Source organism: Antechinus flavipes, chromosome 3, assembly GCF_016432865.1.
Source record: "Antechinus flavipes isolate AdamAnt ecotype Samford, QLD, Australia chromosome 3, AdamAnt_v2, whole genome shotgun sequence".
Classification (NCBI taxonomy): Eukaryota; Metazoa; Chordata; class Mammalia; order Dasyuromorphia; family Dasyuridae; genus Antechinus; species Antechinus flavipes.
Window position 1 is genome coordinate 518,851,577 of NC_067400.1, and position 15,691 is coordinate 518,867,267.

Consider the following 15,691-nt stretch of genomic DNA (forward strand, 5'->3'; position numbering starts at 1 on the left):
ATCCACAAGGAACTTTTGGATTTTTGTAGCTATTCTAGAGATGTCTTGAATATTACTTAAAGGAAATTATTTCTTTATACAGAAATTTTCATTGTAATGGAATCTCTAGTCTTGACCTTTCTATTTCTTCATAGATCTTGTATTTACATTTGCGTTCTTGCATTGCATTCCATACCTCACTGTTAATAGTATAATGCTCTAGGTATTATTATTCTTTTCATATTGCAAAATGACACATCTTGGTAGGAACAGTAACAAACTGAGCCCAGCCAGAAGACAACCAGAATGAAGAGGAGAAGGCTGGAGACTATGCCATACAAGAATCCTTTTAAAAGAATCCATATTGCAAAATGGTGGAGTAGTTGTTTTCCCATAAATCCGAAGTCCTCAAAAAAGGAATTTTGTGACAGATACACTGTATATTAATAGAGCTGAATCTACAAGGTAAGAAAATATATTATACAAGGTAAAAAAAACCTCATGAAATATAACACTGGAAACTGAAATACTTAAGGTCTCATTCAATATCCTTATTCCATAATGCCCACCCATGTGTATACAACTTGTTCAGTCTTGTAGGCATGTACTTCAGGGGTTATTCCCAAAGATCCCAGCCCAGGCATCCCACATCAGTGACTTGGACTGAATTATTCCCACAATATTCTACAAGAAAAGGTGAACACACATGCTACTTACTTATTCAAAGGAACATGGGAATACCTGGTTGGGGGTGAGAGGAGAGGGAAGTTTCATAGTAAAGATGTGGAAAGCAAGAGGGAGAAAGAATTGTAACTGTGGAAAGGGGAATGGCTATCCAGCTGAAGCCAGACGTCTATCTTCTAAATTTCATAATTCCAGTACTAGGGAGCCTAGGACATCCAACCTATGAAGAAATAGAAAGGATAAAGGCCAAAGAATGAGGAAAGAGAACAGAAAGAAGCAACTAGTATATAAAAGAAAGGCTGAAAGACCACAATTGCATAGGAGGAAGCCTAAATACAAATTTAACTCACAAGCAAATAAACCAACAGAATAATTCATAAAGACAAAGTAAATGAGACAGAATTCAAAGAGAAGCCAGAACATAAGCGGAGAAAAACATTACATTTCAAAGGAAAATTAATCAAAAATTCTCAAGAAAAAAGAGAATTATATGACTTCTCCGGAGGTCACAAAATGACAAGAAACTCCAGAATGGTTCAAAATCTACTAAAACTTTTAAAAGAGGCCTTAGTAATTAAATAAGGTAAAAAATCAGAGCTCCCAAAGGAAAACATTTTTTACAAACAAGGAACAAGGTAGAAGACATAGTGGAGAGTCTCCACAGAATTAGGGATTCGGACACATTTGAAACAGGAAGACCTGAGTCTAAACCCAGTCTTTGAAACCTAACACTTTCTAGTTATGGAACCCTGGACAAATCACTGAATCCCAATTGCCTTGCAAAAAAAAAAAAAAAGAAGGAAGAAAAGCAAGGAAGGAAGGAAGGAAGGAAGAAAGAAAGGAAGAAAGGAAGGAAGGAACTGAGAGGGAGGGCAGGAGGAAGAAAAAAAGGAAGGAAGGAAGGAGGGAGGGAGGGAGGAAAGAAACAAAGAAAAGAAAGGAAAAGAGAGAGAAAGAAAGAAAGGACAAAAGGGAGGGAGGGAGGGAGGAAGGAAGGGAGGAAGGAAGAGAAAGAAAGGTAGCAAAAGCAACAATTTTAGAGAATACAAGAATTCTGTACAAGCCAAAGGAACTGACAATAGGCACAAAGAGAACATATGGATTGTAGTTTTCCCAGAGTGGGTGGGGAGAATGACAAATTACAAAACTCATATTGTAAGAAAAAAAATAGAAAACTTGGGCAGAATTATGTAATAGAAATGACAGAATACTACTAGAGCAAATCTCTATGTTGGTATTAGAGGAAAAATTTTATTCCCTGTTCAAAACTCCAAGGCATGTAAGGGCTAAATGAGCAAAATATTTTGTAAGCAGTCAGAAGAAATACTTTAGATGTGAAGGTGAATTCAAATAACCAGAATTGCTCTGTGGTTGTGAGAAATAAAAGGAAAGAATGAAATAGTATTTCTAAAAAGGAAAAAAGGTCAAGAGTCACACAGTCTACAACAATATATCCCACAAAGCTGAAACCAACTATCCAGAAGAAAAAAAAAGTGGTGGGCTTTCACTGAAACATATATGAGACATTCCCAGAAGTAAAAATACATAATAACTATGCCATAAAGGAAGATAGAATATGAAACTTACAAACATAACAATGAGAAACACAGGAGAGATAAATATGATTATTAAGAAAAGTTATTTCATTTGAAATAAAATCAATTTCCTTATGTTTAATGGATGTTAAAGAAAAAGAAAACTCAAGGGGCAATATATAAAGAACATATATTATCAAGGACAAAAAGCTCTTAAGAGACACTTAAAGAAACACAGAAGAAAAGGAGAGCTAAATTAACACTCTCTGAACTAAATCCTAGGATCCTTCATAAGTGAATCAATATCTTTTGAGGGCAAAATAACAAGGTGAAAAGTTGTAAAGGTAAGAAATAGATGGGAGCAGGAGACATATCCACACCCATCCTCTAAATGAACAGAGAAATAAAAAGAATTAGTCTCTCAATAAGGGAGAGGGTTGTGGAAGAATAAGATAAAAACAACTGAGGGAAGAGACTGAGATAAGAGTAGAAAGGGATGTTTCCTTGAAGAGAAAAGGAATAATTACTACTAAGGAACACTCCTACAGGGGCCTTATAATGGGTTTTCTCTTAGGGAAATTGCTTATTAGGATACTATCTCACATTGGAACTAGTGGCGTCTTCCAGCACTACATCCAATGTAAGAACACATCCGAGTGCCCAGGGTTGGACAGCACCCAGGGTGATAGCAAACACTTAAAACCAAGGTCCAGGTAATTTGTTTTTAGGAGAGGTGAATGAAATGAGGAAGAGACAGTACAGAACCAAGCCTTGTGACTCCAAATACAATGCTATCCTTACCACACAACATCAGCTGCCTTTTGATACTGCTTTCCTCATGAAAATGAGGTACTATAGGGGAAAAAAAGGGAGGATTGGATAAGACCTAGAAATGCAATAGCATAAAGGAAATAAAGATGGGTGTTCAAATTTGTAACTCTAAAAGATATGCCCTCATGGAAGAGGCAGAATAAGGAAGAAACAAATAACAGGGTAGAGCCTTTTTTTCCCCCTCATAGACTCAGGAGATGGAGGGTCTTGTTTGAGGAAGAGCAAAGATGCCAATGATATTGGATCATAGAATCCACGGAGGAGAGCAGGGGATAAGAAGACAGAATGTAGTATTCATAGCATTGTATAGCAATACTCTGGAGTATCCTCTTTCAAACAGGACCTATGTGAATGCAATTACAAAACACTCTAAAAATAAAGGACTTTAATAATTAGAGAAATGTTCATTGTTCATGAATAGACTGAGCCAATATAATTTTTGGAAATGACAGTATTATCTAAATTAACTTTCTTAGGGCCATATCAATAAAACTACCACAGATTATTACTTTGTAGAGCTAGAAAAAAATGCAATTCATATGGAAGAATCAAAGGTCAAAAATATGGACTGGATATAATGGAGGGTGAGGGAGGCCTAGCAATAGCAGATTTCAAACTATATGCTACAAAGCAGTAATCATCAAAAGAGTTTTGTATTGATCAAAAAATAGAGAGGTCAACCAGAGAAATAGATTAGTTTTACAACCTAACAGAAGCAAACAGAATAGTTTGATAAACAGGGTAATTTGATAAACCCAAAGACCTAAGCTAACTGGAAGTAGCCCTGCAGAAACTAGGGATAAAACAGCTTTTCATACTGCATACCAAAATAAGCTCCAAATGGATATATGATTTAAACGTAATGGATTACATCATAAATAAATTAAAGAATAAAGAAATTAACTTTAGGATCTATAGATAGAGGAAGAGTTTGTGACCAATCAAAAGATAGTGAAGAGCACAGAAGATAAAATGGATACTTATTATCACAGAAAAAAAGTTTTTATACAAATTAAGCAAAAACAGTTAAGAAGGCAAAACAGTTAACAGGAGGAAAAAGTCTTTTGCATCAAATTTCTCTGGTAAAGATATAATTTCTAAGATATATAGATATATATATATAGAACTGATTCAGATTTATAAAAATAATACTCATTCCCCCAATCAATAAATGGCCAAAAAATTTGAAAAGGTAGTTTTCAAGGAAAGAAATTCAAGCTGTCAATAACTACATGAAAATATATTCCAAATTACAACTTTAAAAATGCCTCTACAAGCTTTTGTTTACAATCCATAGTTATTTGTCAGATCCTCAGAACCAAAATGTACAGTCCTGGAATTGTATATTATACTAAAGGTTCTACTTTAGAGATAGGGGACCTTAAAGAGGCTAATCTCTGCAGTGAACAGAGCACTTATCTCAGTCAGGAGACCTTGCCTTGAATCTTCCATTACTTCGCTAAATGACCGTAGGTGTCCCCTGAAGTTCATGCCTAGGACTCAACAGACACAGAAACTAACAGACTTCTGTGTAGTCTACTTTGGAGGGAGAGCAGAAGTCTATGGACAACATGGGACCAGAGGCCAGGATGTACACTTAATTTTCAAAAACAATGTTCTGAGGTAAGAGAAAGAGAGAGGAGGTATTATCTCACAGGGTGGTTGGAGGAAAGCGCTAAATTGATAAGACCTTCTAGAAATTAGCTCTATGGAGAGAATTCTGGGAAGATGGTGAATTAGGTCAGAAAATTCCAAGTTCTCTAGATTTCCTCCATAAAGAAGACAAAATCAAGCCTTAGGGTGAATATAGAGCTGTTAAAAATAAGTAAGAATTGGGGCAGAACAAGTGGTTCTCCAAATATAAACAGCTCCAGGCTAGCTCCACTGAAACAGCAAGCAGTGAGCCCTGGAGCTAGCTAGGCTGAGAGGTAGCCTCTGCTCCAGCCACAGGAATTTTCATCTCTCAGAGACTGTGGGGGCTAAAGGGTAAGTAGGGAAGATGGAAGGGACACTTGGCCCAGCTGTGTTGTTGAGAGACAGCCCTGGGTGAGAAGGAACCAGAACAGATCCGGTGAATGCAGAGCCAGTGGGGCAGGAACTGCTGACTGCTTTACAAGAGGGGTTCCAGGCAGGAGACAAGACCTGAAGAAAGACCTGAGGCATCTTCTCCCACACTCCAATTATAGAGGTCATTATGTCCACAGTCTGCTACAAAATGAGCAGGCAAAGAAGAACCTAATCTTACAAAATTACTATGGGAATAGGGAATACTGGGGTTCATCTTCATAGAAGGATATTGAAGTAAAAAAAAAAGGCCCCTCCTACCCTAAAGAGTAACCACAAATGGTTACCTTCCCCAAAAGACTTCACAGAAAAACTCAAAAAAGAATTTAAAAATTAAAGAGATTAAGGAAAAACTTATGTAAAGTTTATGTAAAGAAAGTCAACTGACTTCTAGGAAATTTAGAATCTTAAGAAAGAAAATGACTCCTTGAAAACTAGAATCGGGCAAGGGAAAGCCAGCAAAATTATGAGAGCAAGAAATAATGAAGCAAAATATAAAGAATGAAAAAATAGAAAAGAATGTGAGACATCTCTTTAAAAAAAACAGATCTAGAAACTATATCAAGAAGAAAAAACATAATTTGACTACCTAAAACCCACAACAAAAAGAAGAATCTTGATATTATAATACAGGAAATAAAAAAGATTGTCTTGAACCATCATAACAGTGGGGTAGTGCTGCTGATGGTAGTATTGATTGTTATATGTGACACAACCCTATCCGAAAATAGCAATCTCAGAGTAGGGCTTCAGCTGAATCAGGTCAATATGTGGTCCAAAGTCACAAGTCAACAAGAAGAAAAATGCAGAATATAGTATATCAAAGGCAGGACTCACTAAGATAGGAATTCTCAGGCCACTTTTCACTTAGTGCTTCTGTCTTTTTGGATTGAAAGATGTGGTCCTAGCTGCTTTTATGGGCGATGACAATGGACCCATTCAGTCCCAGTTACCTCATGAGCCAAAAAATCTGCACTACCTATTTCACCCTGTTATTCTTAAACAAAGTACATTATTAATTATAAGATGCTATGTAAATGTGAAATATTGTTACTGTTTTTCCAGATTCTTCTTGAAAAATTAGTCAAGATACTTGATATAATTAATGGGTATGGGAAGGCAAGAGGTAGAAAGGAAATTACAAGTTTAATATCTTTCCTCTCAATCCATTTTCCTGCCTTTCTCTTCCATGTTTCTGTGTTTCCATGTCTTTGTGTATGTGATTTGTCCATTAACCCATTCAGGTGGAAAAGCCCAGCGCTCCGACCCCCAAACCAAAAAAGACCCCGACAAGCCATAAACCGCTGAAAAAGGCCAAAGAGAAGCAGCTGACATCTGGCCGGAGCACCAAGAAAAAGGGCCCAACAGCGAGCGGAGCCAGCGGGGCTGGGCCACAGGACAAGGAGCAAAGTAAAGAGATGAACAATAAACTGGCTGAGGCAAAAGAGTAAATTTCCTTGCACCTTCCTTCCTTCCCCCTCTTCTCTCCTTTGGGTTTGTTTTTTTTTTTTTCTTTTTTTTTGGCTGTTGTAGTTGATTTATTTTATTTTTTTAATAAAGGCCACAAAATTAATTAGAGCTTCTAATCTGCTTTGGTTGCAAACCTGTTAGAAGCTTTGGGGGGAGGGAGAGGCGGGGAAGGGTTATTGGTTTCTTTTTTCATGGCTGGCTAGAAAGCCTCATTGCTAAGATCACAGATTTCATCATGCTTCCAGCATTCCAACCCACTCTAAACATACAGGACCAGAAAAGGCTCGGGGCTCCAATTACCTGTGCAAGCCTATTAGTACCCATCACTTTCCATCCCTGTTAGGAATGGGATTAGAAAGGAAGGCTGAAAAAGATGTTCGAGACAAAACACGGAGGCAGGGCACCACTGACAGAACACTGACCTGGATTTGAGTCCTGATTCCACCATGAGGTTGGACATGTCATTTATTCTTTCAGAGCCTTATCTGTTAAATAAGGGAGCTAGAGTAGATGATTTCTATGAGCCCTTAAGAGTATGACTTTCTATGATTCCTTAATAGTTACTGATTTCAAAGGGGTTTTTTTGGCCCTTGTAGAAATCTCCTGGTGCTGCTTCAAAGTATCCACAGAAACTCCTCCTCATGTTCATTTTCAGGATCTTTCATAGAAAACATGTTCATTTCTCAAATTCAGATGATTATCATGTGTTGCAAAAAGTGTCAGTAATTGTGAAAATATAATGAATGATCTCGGCCTTGATATAGATCAAACTAAATTAGTTACAGATGTCAAGATGCATTATGTTTTTATAGAAGGCTCCTCTAGAAAAAGTTATGTCTGCTTCCTGTAACTACCCTTGAAATTCTGTCAATATACAATGTGCTAAATGATTGATTACAAGGAGCCAACATAGGAATGTCTAAAGAATATCCTGGAAGTCAGTTTAAGTTCACCAGGGAACAGAGATGGAAGCAGATGTTTTCCCTAGTGACAGAATATTATTTTGGCTCAGTGCCTCAGACTTTGCAAACAAAACAAACTTAAAAAGTGATGAAACTAAAAGAAGAATCCAAAAGTCATTGCTTTAGAACCTTTAGAAAGTGATCATCATACCTCTTAGAAAAAAGGTAGAATATAATGTAAGGATAGTAATCAGATTTGTGGTGAGATTTTTTTTTTTTAATTTTCCTCCTTTCCAAACTTTTCTCCCTTCCTCAGGGAAGGACGGACATTGCTGAAATATCACTTTGTCGGAAAGTTTCTAGGACTTAGTTGGAGATTGACAGTTGTATGATAAAAGTGGTTAGCAAGGGTTTGGGACCAAAATAATGACCCAGTGAAGAGCTTGGTGTATTGTGTAATGTTTCTGTATGGCTTGTGCCCCAAGCCTAAGGGTCACATTTTTGATGTCACAATGGGAATCATTCCCAAGCTTAGCTTTAGAGTATGAACTAGTTAGGGTGTCAGTGTGAAAATACCTTCAGTACTTAGGAAGACACCATGGAAATCACCCAGGGAAACAAGGCCTTGGAACTACTTGAGCACATAACCTATTGGAACATGCATGCTTTCATGGACCCCCATCTCACTGATCTCACTCATAGTAATCTTCAAGTACCCAGACCAAGGAAAGTACCTTAATACTACTTGACAACCAGCATCTGCTATTGGTTATTTTGTGTTTTTTTTCCTCTCTCATACAAATGAGGGAAACTTAGATATATCTTAATGGAAGTAGAATAAAGTCCTCACAGTTCCAAATAAATCCTTGGGTCCTTCCTGCTTCAAGGAAGTAGACCTTCACAAAACTCTCTGGGATTCTTAACCTTAAAGTTAGAGCCTCTGTTTACACTTGTCTGTTTATGGGTCATGATGAGTTTGATTGTCCAACTCCTCAAAAATTAACTAAGCATTTAAAATACCTAGTGACACTTACTAATGCCCTGTCAGGACCACCAGATCCACCTTTTTTCTCAGGATATAGGATTGTGAGGTTGGTAAAGAGCTACAGAAAATAGACAATGTTGGTCAAAATCAGACCATAAATTCTGGTCTTCCTACTTTAAAAAATTTATTTCAAAATACTTTATGGATGAAGTCCAAATCTCATCTGTTAGCTGGCCAAACTTAATGTTAACCAGACATTAATGTTGAGAGAACCTGATGATCTTAACATTAGACAAATTTCTATTACTCTTTCCAAAACAGCATTTATCAGCAGGTTGACCCAAGCTACAGTTTGGATTTTAGCTATAGCATAACAATCATATAAATTACTTTTAGGTCATCTCAAATTCCTTTAAAACTTTAGAACATTTCAAGTTGATATTTCAATGTATGTATAACATAGAAGATATTTTAACAATGGGTCCCATTTTTGCCACAGTGTGGTAGTTCTATGTACCTGGTAACAAAACCATTTTGAGAACTTTTTCAACTAAATGATTTTGGGGCCAGGTAATTAATATCTATTATCTACAATGGTGTCTATCATATAATAAGAGCTCTAGCCTTGAAATAAAGAAACCTGGCTCCATATACCAACTTTTAATATTTACTAAACAATATGCAAATCATATTCCCTTTTAGGACCAGTTTCGTCATCTGCAAAATATGGGTAATAACACACCTCACAGGAAAACTGCTTTGCAAGTTAGTGCTGTACAAATCTTAAATAATAGCCAATGTTGCCATAACACCCTAATGGTTTACAAATCATAAGGCTTACAAATAATTTACAAGCTGTCATCCCATCTCACCAATGAAGAAGTTGAGACTCAGCAAGGTTAAGCAATTTATCTGAGAGCACATGGTACTATATCAATGGAATTAACAATTAGTAACATTATTACACAAGTGCACAAAATGATTTTATTTGTGGAAGTCACTATACACAGTGGCATGGTTTAAAATGTATTGTAGTTAATGTTTTCCTATATAAAAGATGAACTCTTCAGTTTGACATGAAGCTACAGATGGTTTCTGTAGCTCTGTGCAAAGGATAGAACTTGACCTCTTGTCATTGAATTTAGCAAAGGATATTGCACATAATCTCATATGCATTCAGACCCTGAGCCTTCCAGAACAGAACCCCAACTGATTCAATCTAGGAAGTCCAGGTGATGATAGCTCAGAAGTATTTACTGTGTACTGTGATCGGCCAGGGAGGAGTGAGCCAACCGACCAGTTACATGGGGTAGGCATCCATCCCTAAAAAGCTACATAACTAAGGAGTGTCATCAAGAAAGCTCATTCATTTATTCATTTATTCAATATTCAGCAAGCATTAAGTACCTACTGCATGCCATTTAGAGTTTCCTTTGAATCGTGGACTTCTTTGGAAAACAGTTTCCTCTTTCTCCCATTTCCAAATATAACTCACCAGGGGTTTGATCACCAGATGATGAATTTCATTGGCCACAAAGTGTGGAGCGGTTGCAGTCTGTCTTATTGAAGGGAACATTCACACCAATGAAATCACATATGCTCCAAGTGTTACAGTACGACTCAGAGCAGGTTCCATTCCAGCTTAACTCCCATGCTAATCTGTAATAAATGTGAGTTTCATGTAAAATGTACTATCTCCTCCATGTGAAAATGGAGGTGCTTTGGCCATCTGCTTTTTACCATTTGGGATTTTGTCTTTGTACCTGGCTACCTCCCTTTGCAATATCATGCTCAAGCTGTTCTTTTGTTTGTCCTGAGAGTTTGCTGAATAAAAATCCATGCTCTTGCTTACCTGCGGTTTTCTGTTTGCTACATTCTTTTCATCAGACCCATGGACTTTTGCCTTGTTGCGCCAGATCGGAAGCATCTAATTACTATTTTGTGGCCTGGGTTTTGTCACCTCTCATGGATTATCTATGTACTGTGCTGAGCCTTCTGTCCTTGCTGTTAGTAGGAGAATGACACAAAGTACCCATGTATAGCCAATTGATTGTGACGTGCTTGTGGTCTTTGCTTGCTCAAAAAAAAAAATACACACACCATTTTTTTTTCAATGATAAATAAATGCTAAAGACAAATACCATTTTCTTGATCTCGTTTCGTTGATGAGATGCAGTGGGTAAGTGAAGGAGCTTCCAACCTTCTCTGTTTGAGCCCCGTCCCACAGCATGAGCTGTGCTGTGCCATATTGCCCGGGTTCATCATGATGCAGTTTGCCTCTTGTAGATTGACACCCAAATCCTAAACATATGCTGTACGAATTAACTCTATGTTGGGAAAGATGAAGATGGACCCTGAGGCTCACTGACCAGACCAGGTAGTGTGATTTTTTTTTAATTTCAAATACTGGTAAAGGAATGACTGCTTTCATCATCACCATGCTGCATGCCAAGGTGTATAAACCTTAAAAGTTTTCTCTACAACAGGTCTATGAGGTAGGTAGCACATGGAGAATTATACCAATTTTACAGATAAAAAGTTGAAACTCAGAAAGGGAAAATCATTTGCCCATGATCATAAATTAAACCTAGAATTTCTATATCCAGTAGTTCTCTGTTATACCACATTGCCTTCTGTATGACTTGATTCCTTACATACTTCCTTTAGGATATCCAAAATGTCAAGTATTAATTGAGAGTCAACTTAGTGGAGTAAAATGAACACTGCACTTGGATGAAAGAAGATTTGGACTTAGATCTCAATCCAGTCACTGACTAGTCATGTGACCATTCACAAGCTCACAAGTCAACAAACATTTATTAAGCACCTACTGTGTGCCAGGCATTGTGCTAAGTACTAGGGATACAAAGAGAGGGAAAACAAAAACAAGTAAAGTCTTAAGAAGCTCACAACCTATATCTGCATACAACAAGAGATACATAGGCTACACTGGAAATACTATTAGAGGGAAGGTACTAATATTATGGAAGTTTGGGAAAAGAACATGCTACTTTCCTCTTCAAACTTCAGTTTCATTATCTGTAAAACAGGAAAAACAATATCCAAGTAACCTACCTAATGGAGTTAAGGGGAAACTTCTTTGTCAAGTATGATATATATGTTTGTATGTATGTGTGTATATATATATACATGCATATACATGCACACATATATCCTAGAGGAATCGTACTTGTTTTTTATGGGCAGCTTTTATTCCATGAGATGGCAAAAATCACTGGGAAAAGCTACATATCAAAACTTATTTGGACTGTAATTCTCACTTTTAGTACCTGTATGTCTGGTATATGTGTGTATACACATATATACATGTATATATCTATACATATACATATGTGCATATGTATATGCACTATGTATATATATGTATGCAGTTACAAGTATCTATATACATATCTTAAATATACATACGTTATATGCATACATAATATATGCAGTTACAAGTATCTATATAGTATCTTAAATATATATATTGTATGCATATATAATGTATACAGTCACAAGTATCTATATACATATCTTAAATATACATACATTATATGCATACATAATGTATACAGTCACAAGTAGCTATATCATAAATATACATTATATGCATACATAATATATGCAGCCACAAATATCTATATACATATCATAAATGTATATACTTATATGCAACATATACATATTCCAGTTGTCAGAGGCAATTGAAGAGCCCAAAACAGGGCATAAAACAGTTGAAAACTAGATTAGGAATCAGAACACTTGTGACTTGGTTCTGGCCACTGATTTACTTTTTGGCCTCGGACCAAGTCTCCATCTCCAAAGCTCAGTTTCCTCTACTATAATTTGGGTGCTATACCTGAGGTACCTCTCAACTTTTAACAGTCTGTGAATCTGTATCACATACTTTAAGTGTGTGTTAGGGGGGAGGTAAGAGTATAGGGAAGACTGAAAGAGACAACTAGACAGAAAAAAAAAAAGATAAAGAGTTAGAAAAATACAGAGACTAGGAGTGTCTTAGAGAAAGATACAAAATCAGCAGATGAAATAAAGTTGAAAGTTCTATTAACAAATATAACATGCTATGCAGGAGGCTGGTTATACATAATTTAGCATGCCTCTTGTTGTGAAAATGCCTCTTTGATGTACACCAAATTACTAGGAATCTAGTAAAATTATCCCTTTAATAATAGACTTTTAAATGTAAAAGAAAATAATTGTGGGCCAAAGAATTTGATTTCTTACCTAAATTCAGGGAATAGAGATGATATATTGAATTTTTTAAATTTCCAATTGGAAGTAATCTAACTCTATGAAATTTGGGAGGGTTACATGTCATTTGATAATGGAAAAGGTTAAGCCAATCTTAAATGCCATTGATTTTGAGAACACAGCTTCTGAGATTTTAAAGACATTTGTGTCTTCAAAATTATAGCAAAAATATTATCTAATGGAATTTTAGACATGGGCCATGTCAAGGGCCAAACATTCCCCATCCCTGCTTTTAGGGCAAAAGATTATGCCAGCCAGGATGATGGTTAGTGTAAAATGGCTTAGCTTATGACAATCTCTCAATCCCCAACACAGAGCTTTCTTTGCACATGTTACAGCTTATTGAATTATGAATTAAAAGGAAGTTTTTAGATCTCACAGATCTTACATTTTTATAATGCTTTAAATATTTCAAATCTCTTTACAACACCTAAGTGTTGACCTCCATTTTACTGATGGAAGAACTGAAGTTCTAAAAGGCTCAGCTCAAAAATGGTTCGCCCAAAGTCATAGACATAGGTAGTAACACAATTGGGATTTGAACCCCAGTCTTAAGTACAGAACCTCAGAATTGGAAGGATCCCTCAGAAGCTACCTAGTTTAAGCCAAATTTGGACAAGAATCACCCCTATAAAATAATAGCTTTTCTATAGTTAAAGTTTGCCAAGTGCTATATAATTACTTTTTTTCCCCCTCACAACAATAGTAGGGAGGTAGTGGCCATTATTATTATTACCATTTTACAGATGAGGAAACTAAAACAGAGTTTGGATAATTTTCCCAGGGTCACAAAGCCACTAAATGTCTAAGACTGTAACTTGGATCTTCTAGATTCCATGTTTGGCATTCCACTGTGGCCCCTAACTGCCTCTAACTTTGAGCCCAAATCAATTTAATGAGGGTAGCATATAATGTAATTTATCTCCTCTGTTCTGGACATTATGTCTCATGAATGCAAACTAAAATAGCATTAACCTTTTTGGCTAACATGTTCATGTTGATGGATATTGAGCTTGAAGTCAACTCTAGTCATCATTCCCTATTCCTGTACCTCAAGCTGTGGTTCAGAAATCCAAACCCTATTCTCAGACATCATCTTTTTACATGATCCCTTCCCATTCCATATTTGTGAAATTAATTTTTTGAACTCTAGTATAGATCTTTACATTTGTTCTTAATGAATTTCATCTATTAGATTCAAGCCACCATCACAATCCATTGAGATGTTTTTGGATTTGAATCTTATCTAAGATGTCAATTATTCCTCCTGTCATCTACAAATTTGGTAAATGTGTCTTCTCTCGTTATCCACATGATTGATAGCTATATTACACACAGCATTCTGGTGACCTAACAGCCTGACTACCCCATCAAGACTGGGAAGGAGTCTCATATGGCACAATGAACTCCTAATGAGGCCATATTGGCCCTTAATTATTGATTCCCTTTCTAAGTATCCACAAGTCATCTCTTTTTAATCATGTGTTCTAGAAGCCAATCAGGAATTAAAAGTCCAACTCATTTTCTTATAGTTTGTAGACTGTTTCTCTCCCTTTTCGAAACTTGGAACAGTTATCCTTCTCCAATACTACAGTACCTCTCCCTTTCTCTAAGACCTTTCCAAATTTCTCAAAGACCTTTCTAAGTTCACTGTTCTTCCTGTACCTTGAGATGTAGCTCATATGGGATTAATGACTGCTACCTAACCATCTCCTCACCTATTTTGAGTTGCCAGTTCTTGCTCATTTTTGTTCCAATCTTTCTAGTCCAAAGATAATTGTCTGTGTAAGACAACACAGTGGGGGTGGGTTGGAAAGAGTCCAGTTAATTCATCTTTTTCACCATCCTCCATTATCTTAGTCCAGCACTTCTACTAGGAGTCACTTGTTCTTGGTATCCCTATTCCTTCTCCTAAAGCAACTAGTTTTTAGAATCTCATCCCAAGCATTAGTTGTAGAATAACAGTTCCATTTGTTTCTTCTTTCACATTAAAAATAATATTAAAGCAAGTCACAAATTATCTGTTCTGTATATAACAGTGAGAGACAGAGGAAGACACACTGAGAGACAGAAACAGAGATAGAGACAGACAGACATTCAGAGAGAGAAAAGGAGAGATTTGAAGTGGTGATAGGCTGTCATTTTTTCAATTGTATTTGACTCTTTGTGCGCCAGATGGGATTTTCTTGACAAAGGTAATACAATGGTTTGTCCTTCCTTCAGCTAATTTTACAGATGAAAAAATTGAGGCAGAGTTAAATGACTCACTCAAGGTCACATAGCTAATACGTGTCTCAGGCCAGAGCTAAACTCAGGAAGATAAGTCTTCCTGATCTCATTCTCTGCATTAACTAGCTGCCCAAATATCACAATTATATCAAGCTTCCATTCCAGTTTGTGATATGTTCCCCATGATGCTCAAATTCCTCCTTTTGCACAGATGTCTTATAGTATACTCTAATGACAGTAGTTTCTTTCTACCTCTATTGATGTAAAATGCTCTCCATCTTGGTCCCCTCCCCAATGACATTTTTTAAAATAAATATAAAATATTTATATTTGTTAGTCCTATCTCACCAAATCTCAAAGAAACCTATGAAATAAAAAGTATGTCCATGTATTATTATCTCAAATTCATCTTATTTTTAATATCCATCCTTGATACATTTGTTTTTAGATATTGATGGCCATAAGTTTTATTGCTGATACTCTTAATTCTTGTTTACTAAGAATTACTGATCTTCTCTTTTATTATTTTTCCTTTGTATACTCATAAGTCTTTAAGATTCCAAGGTTGTCCGGTTTATTTAAAAAGAGTTCAAGTTTAATTTAAACTTTTTTTGGTTGGATTTACATGATTCTAGACAAATGTATTTTTTGTTGGGTATATAGTTATCTTTCCTCCTCCTGCATTCCTGAAGTTTAAACAGTGTACCAGACATGAGCCACTCTTCCAATACCTTGCT

At 36.3% G+C, this 15,691-nt stretch overlaps 1 protein-coding gene across 3 annotated transcripts in view; it reads left to right on the forward strand.

Annotated features, from left to right (window-relative positions):
• MAP6 (microtubule associated protein 6) overlaps window positions 1-15,691 on the forward strand; it is an 86,006-nt gene that overhangs the window by 60,832 nt on the left and 9,483 nt on the right. The window contains exon 3 of one of the 3 annotated variants that reach the window (XM_051987081.1): window positions 6,338-6,503. In XM_051987081.1, the coding sequence (XP_051843041.1) occupies window positions 6,338-6,503 (166 nt within the window). Of the gene's footprint in view, window positions 1-6,337; window positions 6,546-15,691 lie in introns of those variants that run through there. The other 2 variants (XM_051987080.1, XM_051987082.1) reach the window with 2 other exon arrangements.